Here is a 16,939-nt window from a genome sequence, read left to right on the forward strand (position 1 = left end):
TGGATGTTCAAATGTTAAAGCAAATAAATTATTTGTATTTAATCAACCCTGACAGCTCCATTCTCATCAGTCTTGTTCATTTTTAATCAAAAACTGATGACAAATATGATGAATTTTAGAAAATAAGTGGTTTCTAGTGCAGTTCAGAACAAGAGATGAATCCAGATAGATGTTTTTATCTCTACAGCTGCAATAAGGTTTTGTAAGGATGCTGTCACCTGCTCCAGGTGGAAGACAGCAGCAGAGATGCTCTGGATTCTCTCCACCGTGTGTTCGGAGTCCACCGGTTCTCCACTCTTCACCACCACGTCTTTGTAAAGGTTCAGCTGCCAATAAACGGCCGGGTCTTCAGACTATAAACACAAAACAGATAAATGGAAGTTGGTGGTCTGGTTTCCTCTCGCTGCACGAATCGCTGAATGTTTTATTTTTATGTATTTAACAGACGCTTTTGTCCAAAGTGACTTACAAGTAATAATCGGCATGTTGCCCTTGAGGCTAAAAACAACAATAACAACAACAATAACAACAACAACAATAACAACAACTTGACATCAATCATGGAGAGGAGGGAACAAGGAGTGGACAGTAGAGAGGGGGGGGACGGGTGCAGGGAGGGTGCTAGTTTAGAAGATGCTCTCTGAAGAGCAGGGTCTTCAGGAGTTTCTTGAAAATTGAAAAGGAAGCTCCTGTTCTGGTAGTGCTTGGAAGGTCATTCCACATTTGTGGAACGATGCATGAGAAGAAGTCTGGATTGTCCTGAGCGTGGTGTAGGCACTGCTAGCCGACGATCCTGTGATGACCGGAGCGGCCGGGCCGAGACGTAAGCCTTTGCAAGAGGATTCAGGTAGATGGGAGCCGTACCATCTCGAACTTTGTATGTTAGTGTTAGCAATTTGACTTTGATGCGTGCTGCTAGCGGTAGCCAGTGGAGCTCAATGAACAGAGGGGTGACATGTGCTCTTTTTGGCTGATTGAAGACCAGATGCGCCGCTGCGTTCTGGACCATTTGAAGAGGTCTCACAGTCCAGGCTGGAAGACCAGTTAGAAGGGCATTGCAGTAATCGAGGCGGGAGATGACAGTAGATTGCACCAGGAGCTGGGTGGCATGTTGTGTTAGGTATGGTCGGATCTTTCGTATGTTATACAGCGCAAAGCAGCATGAACGAGCAACAGAGGCAACATGATCTTTAAAGGTCAGGTGTTCATCAATCACAACACCCAGATTTCGAACTGCCTTTGAAGGAGGTAGAGATAGGAAGTCATTTTGGATTGAGATATTGTGCTGTATGGATGGTTTTACCTTTTCCTGAAGGTGCAGATTTTGACGTAGATACTCAACCACCTCGTCGTCCGTGTCTTTCTGCAGGAAAAAGTGGAAATGATCTAATTTTTATGCCAAGTTCCCTGATATTTATGGAGGCTGAACTCCAACCATTTGGGCTCCATCTAGAAAGCAGCTCACCAGACTGTAGCGGATCTTAGCCAGAGAAATGAGCTCCTGGTCTCCGGGGGTGCACATGTTCAGACCGATGGGCAGCAGCTTCTTCAGGGCGGCTACGATCAGAGACGTCTGGATGGAGTAGTATTCACCACGGCGGCGCTTGTGTTTCCTCTCCTGATCTCCACCAGCCTATGAAAGCATCAGTAGGTTATAGAAAGACTTCTAATTTATAAAAGATCTTAGATGAGGTTGTGGTTGAGGACCTCTACCTTGGACATCTTCGACTTGCCTTCCCCGGTCAGGAAACCCAAGTTGTTGATCTCATTCTGAATCACAAAGTTTTGCTCCTCACGCTTAAAGTTCTGCACCAGAGGAAAGAAAAGTGAAGAGATGGCTGCTGATCTGGGAAGATGTGAACAATTATGAGACTCACGTTAGACTTGCACCAGAGGATAAAGATCTCAGCCACCATCTTAAAAAGTTCAGTGGAGTCTGCGTCTGGCTCCTTCAGCCATCTGGACCTGGAGAGGACCGAGGACCGGCTCAGTTTTTTTTCTCCTCAAAATAAAATGATGGATAACTAAAGGGATGCTTGGACTGAAACCTGTTGTTGTCCACATAGCGGATGAGCATGGGGTAGAAAGCATAGAGGTCCCTGCAGAGCACAGCAAACTCATCCAGGATGAGAAGCTCTGCCTCCTGGTTGTCACCTTTCCCATCGGCCTTCAGCAGCTCCTCCTCAGACACCACCTGTGATCAGAGACACGAACAATAAAAGAGAGAACGAGAGAACTTGTCAGTGGAAAACCACTATGTGCAGAACTTCACCTTCACCGTCTTCTTCTTTAGCTTCTCCAGAGTGGGCAGGAAGTGGGTTCGTAACAAGTCAGCTGCAGCTTTGCAGATGATTGGCTGAGAGTAGACTGGAAACAAAAAGCATGGAAGTTATTTATTTTTATTTATTTATTGAGAACCTCATTAGCTCACACCATAGTGTGGAGCTATTCTTCCTGAGGTCTCTTTCAATTTCATTACAAATATTTTACAAAACACCCCCATCCCCATCCCCACACACACACACACACCCAACAACAACAAACTCCAGGAGCTCATTATAATCATACCACCTCAATTGCTATAATAATATACCAATAAGTTACCACACACTTCAGAGTTCATGAAAAATCTAAATAGGTAAAAACGGAGAGTTTACACAGAGCAATAAATAACTATATTCAAGAATCAAAAAATCATATCGCATCACATCCATAACAAACAAAAATTATAGAAGCTGTCATAAGTTAAACGTGAATAAACGATGGATCAGGTGGGAGTTACGTCGAAGGTTAGAAATATCTCAATTCTTCAGTCCTTTTGTCCTAAACTTAGAAATAAAAAAAGACTAGAAATGTGTGTAGCTTTAATTCTGGTTAATCGCTGATTTGAAGTCTAACTTGAAACAAGTTTGTAATGGCATACCCAGAACAGCGTTCTTACTGGCTCTCCTGTTTGGCAAGAATCACTAGAAGAGCCTCTGTAACCATGGTGACCGAATGCTGTAGACCTCAGTCACTCACTGGCTACGATTTCCAAAGTGGAGGGCTGAGCTGAGCCTTTAGAGATTTACCTGCAATCCTCTTCATCCACGGCGCGTCCTCTATGCCCAGGTTGTTGTTGAGGATCTTGAGAATGTTTCCCAGAATGATGCTGAGGTGTTCAGAGGTCACCATGGTGCAGCAGTTCGTGTCTGGAGGCGAGTTCTCTGGACCTTTCTCCCACCAGTAGGACAAGTAGTTACACAGCATGGGCAGGACGACCTCGATGACCTGCAGGACATGGAAACACAATCGCAGATCAGTTTTTTTGTGTCATTTGAAGTTTTGGATTGTGGACTCCCTTTCAGCCCGTCACACCTGCGGCATATCACAGTAACGGGCTCCGGACTCCGACACGTCGTTGACGTCTTTGAGCAGTTTGTCGAGGTGAGGCATCTCCGGACACATCTCCTCCACCGTGTCGGGCATACTCAGGACTGTAAGGGAAAACCATCGGTCAGGGTTGTCGGATCACAGCGTCAAGCGTTTAGACGAGAACCAGCTGGGCACTCACTGGCTCGCTCTCTGGGGGTCTTGGTGTTAAAGACTGAAAGCGGGTTGTAGGCGTTCAGCTGTGGCTCCAGGAACGCTACGGGCATGGCTGCCACAAGGGTCGCCAGACTCTCCCCCAAAGCTGGTAAATGTCTGATCAAACATGACGAATAAACACAATAAATACAGTAAACTCCTGTTTTAAGAGACCGGTATGCACAGCTTTTTATTTATTTGACTTGGTGCTCAATAATCTTTCCATTTCCTCCATCAGCTGATGTCTTTAGCATCTATTTTGTGTTTTCTCAGCCAGAACTTTCTTTCCATCACTAAAAATCTAAAAAATAAAAAAATGACAACAGAAACATATTTGTGCAAATAAAATTTCCTGAAATGAATCCAGAATTCAGCTTCCTAAACTTCTTGTTTTAAAATGTCTTAAAACACCAGAAAGCCGATGTACCCTGCAAGCTCTAGAGAGAATTACCCCTGCCCAATGATGTCACCCGTTTATGGTTAATTACCCTTTTTTCATCTCATTACCATGAAAAGTGCCCAATAAATTCACCACTTCACTAATATTTGTGCATGAATGAATCCATGCATTCCAAAGGATTTTGCAGCTAAAAGTAGAATTATTTCTCTTCTAGTTTTTAACTTTATTACAAAAGGATATTACCTCAAAAGCAAAATCCTCTTCCTCAAAACAGTGACACAAAAGCTGTAAATCTGAGCTGCTTTCCTCAAACCAGTTAAAACCTCTAACCAGGCATGTATGCTCCGACACTATGCAGATGATCTATTGCTGTTTAACTAAATAATTAATTAAAAAAGGGACAGCACACAATAATCTATTCATGCAGGCTCATTTTCCAGCTGGACGCCGTACCTCTCCACAAAAACGTTCTTTCCTGTTCCCAGGGAGTAGAAACACATCAGAATCCTGTAGCAGGACAGCTGCATATCGTCCACTGAAACAGCAAATACAAGAACACCGAAACCTATTAGTGTTCTTAGGACGAGGGGCTTCAACAAGCTACAACTCCACATCTGCAGCAGCGAAGTTACCGAGCAGATCCACGTCAAACTCGTGTGTTGTGATGTGTTCAAACAGAGCGGTGAGGATCGGCAGCAGGGCCACCGTCACATAGTTGATGCTCTGAGTGACGCTCTTCATCTGAGCGCGCGACTGCATGAACTTCCCCAGCTTCAGCATCTCCACCAGCTTCTCCAGGTCCTCGGCTGCGTTCTCAAAGAAGGCCTTGAAGCCGACTTTGACCAGCTCAGCGCCAGACTTCATCACAGTTCTGGATCGAGCGAGAGACCAGTTTTAGCTGCAGGAACACAGCGAGCTCTGTGGCTGCTGGTGGTGAATGGAGTACCTTGTGTCGAGTGAGTGGGAGAGGATGTGCAGACAGCTCACCATCATCGCCGAATCACTTCCTGTAATCAAGACATTTTGTAATGCAGAAGCCAGATTTAAAGGCGAGACGATCGAAGAGGTGGAGGCAAGGCCGGCCTTACCAAAGAGAGAAATTCTGTGTCTAACAAGAGCGGCCATCTTGCAGAACAGGCTGGAAAAACAAGGAGGAAGGAAGTAAAGACAGAACTGAGGAAAAGTTCAGAGAAAAGGAACAGAGTGGAGGAAACAAAAGGTTGTGAAAATATAAACCTATAGATGTTGGGTTTCTCCACCTAAAACAGGACAGAATGCTGATCTTTTTCTTTTACCTGGTTACCATCTCCTTCTCTTTGTTGGAGGCGCAGCCGCAGCTACTCAGGTTCTTGCTCGGCGTGGACAGGAAGTAGAGGCAGTGGTTCTTAAAGGTTTGATCGAGCAGCGGAAGCAACACCTGAGAAGGATTTTAAAATGAAGATGTTGCTAAAACTAACCACGAGGTCCAAAAGGTGCTCCAAACCTTGGCAAAGAACTTGATTTCCTGGTCGTGTGGCGACTTGTCGGTCTTCCCGCTGGTGGCCATGGCCTCTGTAAGGATGAGGATGATGAGTCGGGTTGTGCTTTAACACTTCTGAAAGGTGAAAGCAGACTCACCTAGATGGGCGATGAACTCCTGGGCAGAGTCCACGTACTTCAGCAGCCGTTTGACGAACTTGAAGGTGAAGCGTTTCTCCATGGAGGACGAGTCCTGTTCCATGTCCTTCAGACCTCTGAGAGGTAAAACACAAGAGCTCAGTCCTGCTCAGATGAAGAGCTTCCATCATTTTGGTGCACATTTATCCACACCGACTCCACAAGTCCAAAAACAACCAACGGAAGGAAGAGGAGGAGGAGGAACAGCCTAACCTGGTGATGGCGTAGCCACTAATCTGCAGGAACCTGAAGAGTTCCTGGGCCTTTTCTTTATCTCGGTACTTCTCTTTAGCCGTCAGGGTGTCGTAGGGAACCAGCAGTGGGTGAGCCGGTCCTCCTCCTGAATGAAAAGCCATTAAAATGCAATTTAAATATCCTAAAGTTCTTAATAAAAGAAGGAAGTGGTTTAGTTTCAACACCTTTACTGAGGAGTTCAGCCTTCTTCTTCTTGGCCCAGATGTTGTGGTAATTCTCCGCCACCACCTCCACCATGCTCTGCAGAAACAGGAAGAACTGATCACATCCAAACATCTGGATTTAATTTGATATTCTTTACAATATCAGATGAGTAAAATCTAACCTGTAGCTCTCGGGACAACGTGACATTATGGAGGTCCATCGGAGCCGGACTGAATCCATTAGTCTGCAAATAAAACAGATTAATGAGTAAAAGCAAAACTCTGATGAGTTATCCATCCAAAAATCACCCCTTTAGTGTAAATGACCTCTCATAAGCTTTACCTGAGTGAGACAGAGGAGGGTTTACCTGAGTCTCTGAGAGCTTGCTTTGTTTTTCGCTCTCTCGCTGTTGGAACATGGCTTCCCCCTCTTTGGTCCTCTCGATGCTCCAGCTCATAGCCAGCATGCTCTTCAGCGACTCTCTGACGGGCCAACGGTACGTCTCCCGCTCCTTTGAATAGAAAACACACATTTTTGAATCTTTGTCCTCTAAAAGATGCTCAACACAACCTCCAAGCTGATAAACTTTTCACAGAGACGATTGAAAACTTTTCTTCGGTGGACAGAAAAGTGCAAATTTTATTTCCATCCAGGCAGCCGAGTTCGTACCTTCTCACTCAGAGCTTTGTACGGCTTCAGCAGAGGATGAGTTTTGGCCTGCTCATCCACACCGTCTCCCTGTTTCCACCCGGCTGACATCTAAAGAGGCAGATAATCACGTTATGAGCAGAGTTCCTGAGCAACAACGTGCAAGCTTTTATTCTGAGGTACAAACACTGAGGGAGAAAAAGAGACCTTCTCTGAGGCCCACTTGTCGTGGGAATGCTCAGCATACTTGTTGGCAATGTACTCGAGTTTTTCAGGAAGGGAGATGCTGGAAAAAGCAGGAAATGTTTAAGTGCTTAGCATTAAACTAAAGTCGGATTACCGTATTTTCCGGAGTATAAGTCGCACCAGCCATGAAATGTATAATGAAGAAAAAAACATATATAAGTCGCATTTTGAGGGGAAATTATATTATTTTTCTTACAAAATCTGAGACCAAGCGTTTCACATTGCAAGACAAGTACCAGTAACAATAACAGAATAAACAGCCAGCTGTTGCATCAGGGGTATGCTGATGCAACACTGAGGCATTGAGGTGTGGAGCAGAGGATGGCTGGATGTGCACCCCTGGCAGCGGGCGGGGAGAGCTGCAGCCTGGGTGGGGTGGGGGTGGGGGTGAGGGTGGGGATCCAGGGTGCAGCAGTGCGCCACGGTCTCCAGCTGAGGATGGCAGTGTTTCAAACCCTCCCAGCGGGCGAGGAGAGCTCAGTCCTGGGTCGGAGCCGGCCCGCAGCACCCCGCCACAGGCTGCAACAGGTGATGGCGGGGCAGAGGAGCTGAAACCTGGGCCGGAGCCGGCCAACAGCAGCGCGGTATACATAATTTGGTATATAAGTCGCAGGACCAGCCAAAGTATGGAAAAAAGTGCAACTTATAGTCAGGAAAACACGATACGTTCTAGTTTAGAAACTGAAAGTAAGCAAAAATGTATAATTGCAGTCATTGCACAAAGTGAATGCATGCGCATGCGCGCGCGCACACGCTCACACACACACACACACACACACACACACACACACACACACACACACACACACACACACACACACACACACGCGCACACACACACACACAATAGGATGATTCACTTGGCAGTGTTGATGGGTTTGGGCTCAAAGTTTCCTTGAGCGTCCACAGATTCCTGTTTCTCCACGGTTCCTAAGCTGGTGTCCACAAAGTCCGGCGGCAGGGCTCCAGCAATGGCGCACAGGCACGATTTGGCCATTTTAAAAAGTTCTGAATCATATTTCTACAAGAAAAAAAGAATCAAAACTAGGATTAAAGTCTGTATCTGAGCTGAAGAAAAAAATAAATAAATAAATAAAAACATTGCAGCTACAGAGCTGACACGCATGGAAGGCGCTGGTGGCTGTTGCATTTTCATACATGTTGTTGCCGCTGGTTAAATTTGGTTCTACCTTCTGAGACAAGGAGTCAAAGATTCCCCAGAAGAGTTTCTTGGTGAGAAGCAGCTCCTCTTCAGAGGCCATCCCGAAGCCGCCCATCCCAGACGGTAGGCAGTAATACTTCCAGTTCTGCTCGTAGTGGTTGGTCAGCAGCTGGAGACCGGACGTATTAAGAAAACACAACAAAAATGACTCAAAATCCATCAATTCTGACAGGAAAAACATGAAAGGAAACAAGACACAAGGCCTAACATGGTTTTACTTTGAAACCAACTGCCGTATATTTCATCCAGATCGATTAAAGAATAGATAACGTAGAGAACCGCAGGAGAAGGGATCAAATAAATGATGTGTGAGATGTTAGGAGGCTGTTATCGCTTGTTACACTTCTCAGCTCATAAACACAAGGAGGGAGGCTCGTTTCTCACCCGCAGAGGCATCTTGCAGTACTCGGTGAGCAGAGGAACGTCGAACACCAGTCGTCTGAGCAGCTGCTGCATCATTGAGGGGCGCAGATGTCTGCAGAACGAGCACAAATAATTAGCGCTAAATGCTGAATGCCAGAGGCAGCTTTAATTACAGGAAAACAAAACAACATCACAGAAAATTAACTCTGATTTTTGTTGCATTATGTTGTTAGTCCTTCGGAGCTAGAGAAGAATAGAAGGGAGACTCCTCCAATGAGTTCTGGGTTCCTCCAGAGGGACCCTAACCCCAAAAACCCAGTAAATCCGGGTTTTATCTCATCCCACCAGAGTCTGAGCGTCCTTACTTGCAGATAGCGAGCAGACACTCCTCGATGGCATCCCGCTGGGCTTTAGTGAGCGAGCGACCTTTGGACAGCCGGTAGATGGTCTCCAGCGTGGAGTCGACCAGAAGAGCGTAGTGCTCGGTGCTGGCAAAAAGAGCAGCACAGCGGGTCAGCAGAGGCAGCAGGGCTGAGCCGATGTACCGGTTCATCGCCAGCGCCGTCTCCGTGGTGCTCAGCACCTCCTGTGAGACAGAGGACCAAGCATGAGGGACACAAGTTGGACTCGCAGGCACAAAGGAGTGTGTGTTTGGGACTCACTGTGTCCAAAGACGCTGACGCTTTGAGGTCTGGCAGGAAGCCGACCTCCAGCATCTGAAGGAGAAAGCTCTGGTCCTCGATGCCGTAGACTCTGTCCAGGAAGAGCACCATGGGGGCCTTGTGGTCCGGGCAGAAACAGGCCGACATGTCCGGCTCGGTCACTGTTCCGTCTGCGGGGTAAATCACATTATCGAAACGGACTTTAAAGAACTAAATGAACCAATTCTCTCTGTTTAAATGATGAATCATTCACAAGATTAGTTTGATAAACCTCAACTTTCCTGATCCTGGTGGCGAGAAACATTATCAGCAGAATCTGCCTTTCCTGTATGAGCAGGTGTGTAATGTTCCGTACTTTAGCTCAGCAAAAATAAACGGAGGTAAAGTTCCTGCTCCACCTTCTCCATTTAGTTCTGTTTATTTATTACTTTTCACCCTCGTAGCAGCCGCTGAGCCGTGCGCACCTTTATTAACCACCGGCATGTTGAGGGGGATGCTGATGATGCCCACCAGGTCTGAGGTGGGGACCAGAGAGCGCAGGATGGCTCTGATACGCAGCGCCTCGCCTTTACCTGTGTTGATGAGCTGGAGGAAAACACAGAGACGATTTAAAGGTTTAAAGTAAAAAGAGAGAGCTGTCATAGCAGGGAGGAGTCTCACATGCATCTCAGGAGCGCAGCGTCCCAGCAGGTCGATTAAAGCCGAGTAGAAGGACATGATGGCGTTTCCCATGTGAATGACCTCCTCTTCCTCCTCACCAGACCTGAAACAGACAGATGTCATTCTGCAGCTGCGGCACAAATCCACATCGCATGAGAAGTTAAAGGATTTTAAATGTTTTATGTGAGACGAACATACCCAGGAGCAGCTCCAGCGGGGGTGTTCGGCAGGTCCAGAGCTGGATCCTCAGAGATCTTTATGGCCTCCTTCATAGCAGCCAGCAGGCCCTGCCCTCCTTCTCCTCTAAGGGCGGGGCCAAAACACTCAGGACGCCTGATCAGCAGCTTCACCACCACGTTGGCATTTTCCTCCACGCTCTCACCTGCATCAGGCAAACATGAAGACGTCAATCTCAGACACCTCTGATCTCTGGACTCATCGACCGCTCTCCTTTAGTCGTAGAGACAAGTCAACAAACGTACCATTACAGAAGACGACAAATCTCAGGAAGGACAGGTAGCGCTCTCCCTCGATGGGGTTCCAGCCGAGGTCAGGGTAACCCTTAGCAACGAGCATGGCGCAGCTCTGAAGGCCACATCCCGCCAGGTACGTCACCACCTACACGTGGATGATTCTGGTTCAGCACCAGGTGTTTTTATTTCACGCTGCTTTTATTTTTTTATGGGTCATACCTTCTCTAGATCAGGTTCCTCCAGGTTCAGAGCCAGACCGTTGTTGTCCATCACAGAAGACGCTGCAACATCCAGAGGAGTGGAGCCTCGCATCGCCTCAGAGGCTGCAAAATAAACAAAAATAAATAAATTAAAGGCAGACTAAGCAACTTCCTCATATTTTTAAATCATTTTCTAGAGACCGCATGTGCTAAAAGGACCGTTAACAGGGTTGATGAAAAGTCTCTCATCCCCCTCCACCCCTTGTGAGCAGGATACCCCGTTTGCAACCTCAGCCTCTCCAGACCACTGCCCTGGAGTCTCACAAGGTCACGCTTTACAACAAACCATGTTTAAACCTCAGAATAGACGAGTTATACCTGGTTAGCATTTATTATAACGTGTTTATTATGGTGGAGCCTGAGAAGAAACAAAGAAAACATTTACCTGATAAAATTAAAAAGAGAAAAAGAACATCCGACCACAATAGAATCAAACGAGTCAACACCAGGAGTTTCCTGCCTGTTTTAGATCATAAACACAGCTGATTTGTTTGATTCAGAGATGAACTGCTCGTGTAAAAACTAAAGAAGGCTGGGGAGACATTTTCACAGATTAAGACGTGAACACGCACGCACTCAGCAAGGAGAGTTTTAATTTGGTTTTAATGGCAGTGATTTAAAATGAACACTAGGGGGTGGTAAAAGCAAGCCGTTCTTTTGAAAGTCAGCGGCAAAGCAAACCTTTTGCACTGGTTGTGCATGAAAAAAATGAAATGGCAAGTTTTAAACTTCACATCAAGCTCCTGTTCTGCATCACGATTGGTTCACCACAAACCTACCATTATTTTATTTATATGATTCAAACTAAAACGTGTGTCTACTAAAAAATGTTGGGCAACATAAGACAAATTTCCATCTCACCCTCTGTGGGTGGTCCCAGACTTCTAACGTCTACCAGAGGCCTGGGAGCTTGAGGCAGTATCTTATACATATATATATATATATATATATATATATATATATATATATATATATATATATATATATATATATATATATATATATATGTATACATATATCAACACAAACATGTTTTTATTGCTCCAGTTTACCAGGATGTGATTTTTTATTTGACTTTATTGTGGCTCAAATTAAAATGATTTAAAGAGTAAGTCACCCCCAAATTAACTTTTTTTCTGATAAACTATATAAATGTATGTCTAATTGTGCAGCAGACACATGTAGTCAATAGTTTAGCACTTTAGTGCATTTTAGTTAAAATTTTAACTTTCTGCCTAAAACTGTCAGTGTTGTGTCGTTGTCAGGTAAAAACTCTGCACTGCTGTTGAATTTAAATCTGCCATCGCTATTGGCTAAGAGGTACATAGAATGTTAGCTGGTACCATATGATGTCACAGTGTCATTGTGAGCCTGTGTGTGTGTGTGTGTGTGTGTGTGTGTGTGTGTGTGTGTGTATTTGTTAGTGGCTCCGCCCTCTTGGTCTGCTAGGCAACAGCATTTGTTGCATTTTTTAAACAGAAAGTGGGAGCGGAGTAATACTCTGGTAGGGGGTGACTTGCTCTTTAAGTAAAAAACTGATGAAAACGCCTGGAAAATACAAATCAAACACTAGCGATGGGCCAGAATTTAACTTTAATTAGCTGAAATGATGGATGAAGTTTCATTAAATTAGGATTCCACTGCATCGATGAAATAAGCTCAGTTTACTTGCTAGACTTTGTGCTGTTCAGCTGCATCATTTTCTCATTAGTGACACCTGCTGTTCAGGAGAAAAACGCAGTTTTCCACCAAATATTCCAGTAAAAATTTAATTTCCTGAACTTGGAGATGGACTCATGGATGTTTTCAAATCAGGACATAGATCAGCCACCTCTGGTAGCTCCTTTCAAGGTGGAGGAGAGGAGCGGTGTCTCTACTCCGATTCCCTCCTGAATGTTTGAGATCCTCCCCTTTTTAAGTTAACTCATATATACTGTCAACATTTCCTCTGAGAGCCATCTGCACCGTGGTCGGAGAACCACAGACTTACCCAGTCCAACGCTGCTGTTCTCCAGAAGGTAGCTCAGGTGGTCGAACATGGCTTTTTGGTTCTGGCGGCTGATGCGGCAGAAATAACACAAGAAGCGACAACAGCTGGCCACCATCTTGGGGAAAGCGATCTCCTGAAGAAACCAAAATCACAGACATGAAGAAGCAACAAAACTTTAATGTCCCCCATAAATAAATAATGAACAAATCTGCTCATAAAAGGAGATAAATTTAACTCCGTATGCAGTTTGCAGCCGTTCGGTCGTTCTAAAGTTTGAAAAAGCAGCTTGTGGTGACAGACTGGAATTATTGTCTCATTAAAAGTTTGATCGAGATGTCAGTTATTTTATCGACTATAATTGTGTGATGGGACCTGCGTCTCTTAAATCCTTCTAACCTGGTGATTCATCATCCACAAAGGCAGCCTGATTGATGCCATCACAGATAATCATAAAGCAAATATTACACCCCCCCCCCCCCCCCCCCCACCCCCCGATGAGCTTTATATGGCCACAGAACGAGCAGCGAACATCTCGGGTGACAGGCAGGAATTTCTCTGAGACTGATCAGACTCTGGATGTTCGTCATGACGGTTTTAAAGCCTCCCCGAGGTCCGTCCGTCTGTCAGAGGCGGAACTCGTGTTTGGTTTTGGTATTTAATCCCAACGGCCTCCTTCAGCTTCTGTCAGCACAGTTTTCTGAGGACTCCTCTGACTCATCGCACGGCCACTTCACTCATCTGCTTCCTCACTTACACTTGTGGTTTTTCTGGGTATTAGGTCGTTGCTCTTGGCTCGCCTCAACAGCTGGGGATACTATTTATTTCTGTACACAACCTAATAAGCATTAAAAATGGTTCTGAGCTCATATTTCATGGGACTTCAGGACTCAGTTATGTTGCAGAAACTATGAACACCAAACTAAGCTAACTTGGCCCTCACTTTGGATTATTATCTCTAAAACTGTTGCTATGGCATGCCTAGCTGACATGAATGAGTCTTTGCTGTCATTATGGCCTTGTTAAATAGGATTTTTGGCAAAGTTTGTCAATTTAGCAACCAGAAAAATTAGAGGAATGTAGGTAAATGCTTGGTTGAAAACACGCTGGATTGATACAGAAGACAGGTTTGCAACACGTTTTAAAAAAGATCCGGTTGTGAGGCATGATGTGTGATGTAACCGGCCTTATTCTGTGGAAGAAAGCTTGATTTGCAGGAATTGGGAAGGCACAAGTGCTGAATTCCACTCCCGCAGCTGTGCATGCTGGTTATTCTGCACAACTGCTAATGAGCAGAACTCCTAAATGGAATGCAGCCCTCATTAATACACCTGTGCACTCCTTTTTCTTTCAGGTCAAGATGTCTGCTGGAAAATAATGAATGCAATAAAAATGCCTAGTTGGAGGGAGCAAAAGGAGGCTACTAAATCACCAACTGATGGTGACCTGGCTTTGTTGCTACAGGACTTGTAAGTAAATGGCCTTATTTGTATACCACCTTCTTAGGGTTCTAAACCCCCCCAAGGCTCTTCACAGCACAATCAGTCATTCACACGCTGGTAAGGATGAGCTACGATGTAGCTAGAGATGCCCTGCCATGCACTGACAGAGGCAAGGCACCACCGGTCCCGCTGACCACCACCAACAGGCAAGGCGGGTTAAGTGTCTTGCCCAAGGACACAACAACAGCATTCTCTGGTGGGAGCTGGGTTCAAACCTGCAACCTTTTGATTACTGGACAACCCGCTCTACCACCTGAGCTACTGCGGTCCTGTAAGTAATATTTGTGTATCTTTTTACTTTGTGGTTTATTCTAGTATTAGTTGGCCTGTGCTAGTATTAGCTCGCTGTTAGCGCTAGCTACAGCAGGCTGCAGCAGATTGTAATTCCACATTCAACCAGTAGCACAGAGGAGCAGGAAACTGCTCTGTATTGATTTAATTGGTCCCTTCTAGGCTTCTGTAGATATGTTGTGGTGTGACACGTCAGAGTTGTGTTTAAAACAGCTGCACAAAGAAAACACGCCTGAAACACCTGTTCTTACCTGAGACTTGTCTCCTCCCAGAACGTTGACCATGACCTCCATGACAGTCTCGTGCATGCCCAGAACTCTCATCAGATTGGGATGCTGGTAGAAAACTTTATTGTTCATGATGTCGCTAACAATAAAAAACAGTGAGGTGTCAACATCCTGCAGCCATCAACAGGCTTTAATGGGAAATACATGTCTGTAACTGGATTCGCCCTACCCAAGTCCGTCGATCATGAGCTTCTCCTCCTCCTTGCCCATGCGCACTGAGAGCAGAGACCTGATTTGACCAAGAGAGGCCAGCAGGTTAATAGCGTCCTGCACGGACGCGGCACTGATGGTGTAGGACTTCTTCATGGCTCGAAGCAGTTCACCGATGCCATCGTACTGCCTCCTCAGCAGACTGAACATCACTCTGACCAGCTCTGGGTTCTGGATGTGGGACTCCTGAGCCCAGCTGGTTATAGTCTGCGATATCAGCTCCTTCAGATTGGCTGAAATGGGATGAATATTCATGAATAGATGAGTATGAATTATTGTAATGCACTCTAATGGCTCTTTCCTATGAAATACAAACATTGGTTCAACTGATCAATGTTAAAGAGTAAATCAGGGGTAGATTCTGACTAAATTTGATGATTTTCTCTTAAAAGCTTTGACTTTGGCAAAGATGTCCTGCTAAATTGACTTGTTCCTCTGTCACATCTAGTTATGCATAAAATAGCTCAGCTAAAACACAACATTTGAGTTGCAGAACTTACATTTTATCCGACTTTAACAGACTTCCTACTTGACGCAACAACTGTTAAAAAGGTCCCTTCGTTAAAAACAGGATGAAATGGATTTTTTTCATGTTTTCACATTTCTGTAACAGAAGCCAGATCTATTGTAATTTAAAGTCTAGTCTGTTTCTCAGTCTCAGACCTAAAGTCCTAATAAACGTCCACCTCACAGACAAGAGAAACACACTGAGCCATTGCTAAACTCTGCAGCACTCTGGGCGATAACACCGCCACACCAATGCTTTTGCTGAACCAGTGTTTAAGCTGCACCTCACAACATCTGTAGCAAACAAAAGGGTCATATTCAGACAGCATCCTAATGAGGGTGGAGGCGGGGAGCCAGCTGCTTTGCCAGCTTCACATCTGCTCTGTGTCCTCTCAAAGAGGCTCGCGGGGGAGATTTAACATCAAAACTACAGTCTCTGCAAGCTAATGTGGACATGACCATGCACAGCATAGCTATAGCAGCGCCACTTAGGAAAAACCCCTCAGTTGTATAAATATATGCAGCTGCTCAAACATGGCACACTGAGCTGGGAATGTTATCACAGTAACTGTGAAAAATATCAAAGCTCTCTCTTCTCTTTGGCATTTTGGTATCACATCTGTTCTGGTTTCAAATAGGTTGACAGGATGTCTGAAATAGATCTCAGCCACATCAAACCATTCTCAGTCAGCTTCAAAACCAGCTTTTACTGATTATTAAAGACCAAGTTCACTTGTTTTTTTTCAACGCATTTGCTGTGGTCTCAAGTATAAATGAATGCCTTGTGAGTCCATCTCTGAGGGAAACACACCGAGTGCTTCTCAACGCCAAGGAACCTTGCCTTGATGTCTTGGCCCCGCCCCGGTTGCCTAGGAGATACGTCATCAGGAACCACCAAGGCATGTTCCAATGTTCATGTTCTCCCGAGGCGTGTGTTCTCCGTTTGTTAGCCGTTTAGCTAGCTGAGCAAGGATACATGGGAGGTGTCTTGTAGCCTAGCCTTGGTCAAAAATTACCCAGAATACACCGCGGTATTTTCAAAAGGATGGTGGATCAGAAGCCGGCAGCTACTTTGGGGCAAATTACAAGTTTAAAAGTAAGTCAGCTAATTTAAAATGTTTTATATTTAGATCCATAGAAATTATTTATGGTTGGTTAGTAGCTTAGTAGTTGCAACTTCAGTGGCTAGCAGGTAGTAACTCACTTATATATTTAATTTAATAAACATATACACAATTTAAAAAGTAAAAGTCTTGTTATATATTTATATTGAAACTAATACATATTAAATATAACGTTATCTCCCGTGTCAGGTGATGTAAGTCTGTTCCATTTAACCGTTTTCTTTGACCAAGGAAGGACAGTGTCCTCGTAAGCAAGGCGCCTTGACATTGAGAAACACCCTCTGACGATCCTGTTTCAGGAAGTAGAAGTGAGCCAGACAAGTGGGGAGGCAGGATTTGGAGTCTCATTTCCTGATATTTAGATATTTCTCCTCTGATTGGCTAACAGCAAAGCAGCTCTACCACTGACTAGAGTTGATGTTTAATCTCCACAAATAACACAAGCCTGAAGGAGCTCTGCTATGTGGTGGATTTG

The 16,939-nt window shown here is 45.0% G+C and overlaps 1 protein-coding gene across 1 annotated transcript in view; it reads right to left on the minus strand.

The window, feature by feature from the left end:
- The window catches only part of ryr3 (ryanodine receptor 3), a 105,366-nt gene that overhangs the window by 20,198 nt on the left and 68,229 nt on the right, over positions 1 to 16,939 (minus strand). Inside the window, exons 41-76 of the mRNA XM_070544054.1 lie at positions 14,793 to 15,066; positions 14,588 to 14,702; positions 12,547 to 12,679; positions 10,516 to 10,619; positions 10,306 to 10,441; positions 10,022 to 10,205; positions 9,824 to 9,926; positions 9,628 to 9,748; positions 9,164 to 9,333; positions 8,867 to 9,087; positions 8,523 to 8,613; positions 8,107 to 8,247; positions 7,777 to 7,937; positions 6,878 to 6,956; positions 6,692 to 6,781; positions 6,390 to 6,533; positions 6,204 to 6,266; positions 6,043 to 6,118; positions 5,837 to 5,963; positions 5,585 to 5,700; positions 5,451 to 5,518; positions 5,263 to 5,384; positions 5,056 to 5,105; positions 4,914 to 4,974; positions 4,600 to 4,838; positions 4,421 to 4,502; positions 3,554 to 3,684; positions 3,358 to 3,476; positions 3,072 to 3,270; positions 2,273 to 2,367; positions 2,049 to 2,194; positions 1,878 to 1,965; positions 1,714 to 1,806; positions 1,466 to 1,633; positions 1,304 to 1,363; positions 219 to 353 (exon numbers count right to left, since the gene is read on the minus strand). Coding sequence (XP_070400155.1) covers positions 219 to 353; positions 1,304 to 1,363; positions 1,466 to 1,633; positions 1,714 to 1,806; positions 1,878 to 1,965; positions 2,049 to 2,194; positions 2,273 to 2,367; positions 3,072 to 3,270; positions 3,358 to 3,476; positions 3,554 to 3,684; positions 4,421 to 4,502; positions 4,600 to 4,838; positions 4,914 to 4,974; positions 5,056 to 5,105; positions 5,263 to 5,384; positions 5,451 to 5,518; positions 5,585 to 5,700; positions 5,837 to 5,963; positions 6,043 to 6,118; positions 6,204 to 6,266; positions 6,390 to 6,533; positions 6,692 to 6,781; positions 6,878 to 6,956; positions 7,777 to 7,937; positions 8,107 to 8,247; positions 8,523 to 8,613; positions 8,867 to 9,087; positions 9,164 to 9,333; positions 9,628 to 9,748; positions 9,824 to 9,926; positions 10,022 to 10,205; positions 10,306 to 10,441; positions 10,516 to 10,619; positions 12,547 to 12,679; positions 14,588 to 14,702; positions 14,793 to 15,066 — 4,505 coding nt within the window. The remainder of the gene's footprint in view (positions 1 to 218; positions 354 to 1,303; positions 1,364 to 1,465; positions 1,634 to 1,713; positions 1,807 to 1,877; positions 1,966 to 2,048; positions 2,195 to 2,272; positions 2,368 to 3,071; positions 3,271 to 3,357; positions 3,477 to 3,553; positions 3,685 to 4,420; positions 4,503 to 4,599; positions 4,839 to 4,913; positions 4,975 to 5,055; positions 5,106 to 5,262; positions 5,385 to 5,450; positions 5,519 to 5,584; positions 5,701 to 5,836; positions 5,964 to 6,042; positions 6,119 to 6,203; positions 6,267 to 6,389; positions 6,534 to 6,691; positions 6,782 to 6,877; positions 6,957 to 7,776; positions 7,938 to 8,106; positions 8,248 to 8,522; positions 8,614 to 8,866; positions 9,088 to 9,163; positions 9,334 to 9,627; positions 9,749 to 9,823; positions 9,927 to 10,021; positions 10,206 to 10,305; positions 10,442 to 10,515; positions 10,620 to 12,546; positions 12,680 to 14,587; positions 14,703 to 14,792; positions 15,067 to 16,939) is intronic.

The sequence above is a fragment of the Nothobranchius furzeri genome, chromosome 2 (assembly GCF_043380555.1).
Source record: "Nothobranchius furzeri strain GRZ-AD chromosome 2, NfurGRZ-RIMD1, whole genome shotgun sequence".
NCBI classification, from domain to species: domain Eukaryota; kingdom Metazoa; phylum Chordata; class Actinopteri; order Cyprinodontiformes; family Nothobranchiidae; genus Nothobranchius; species Nothobranchius furzeri.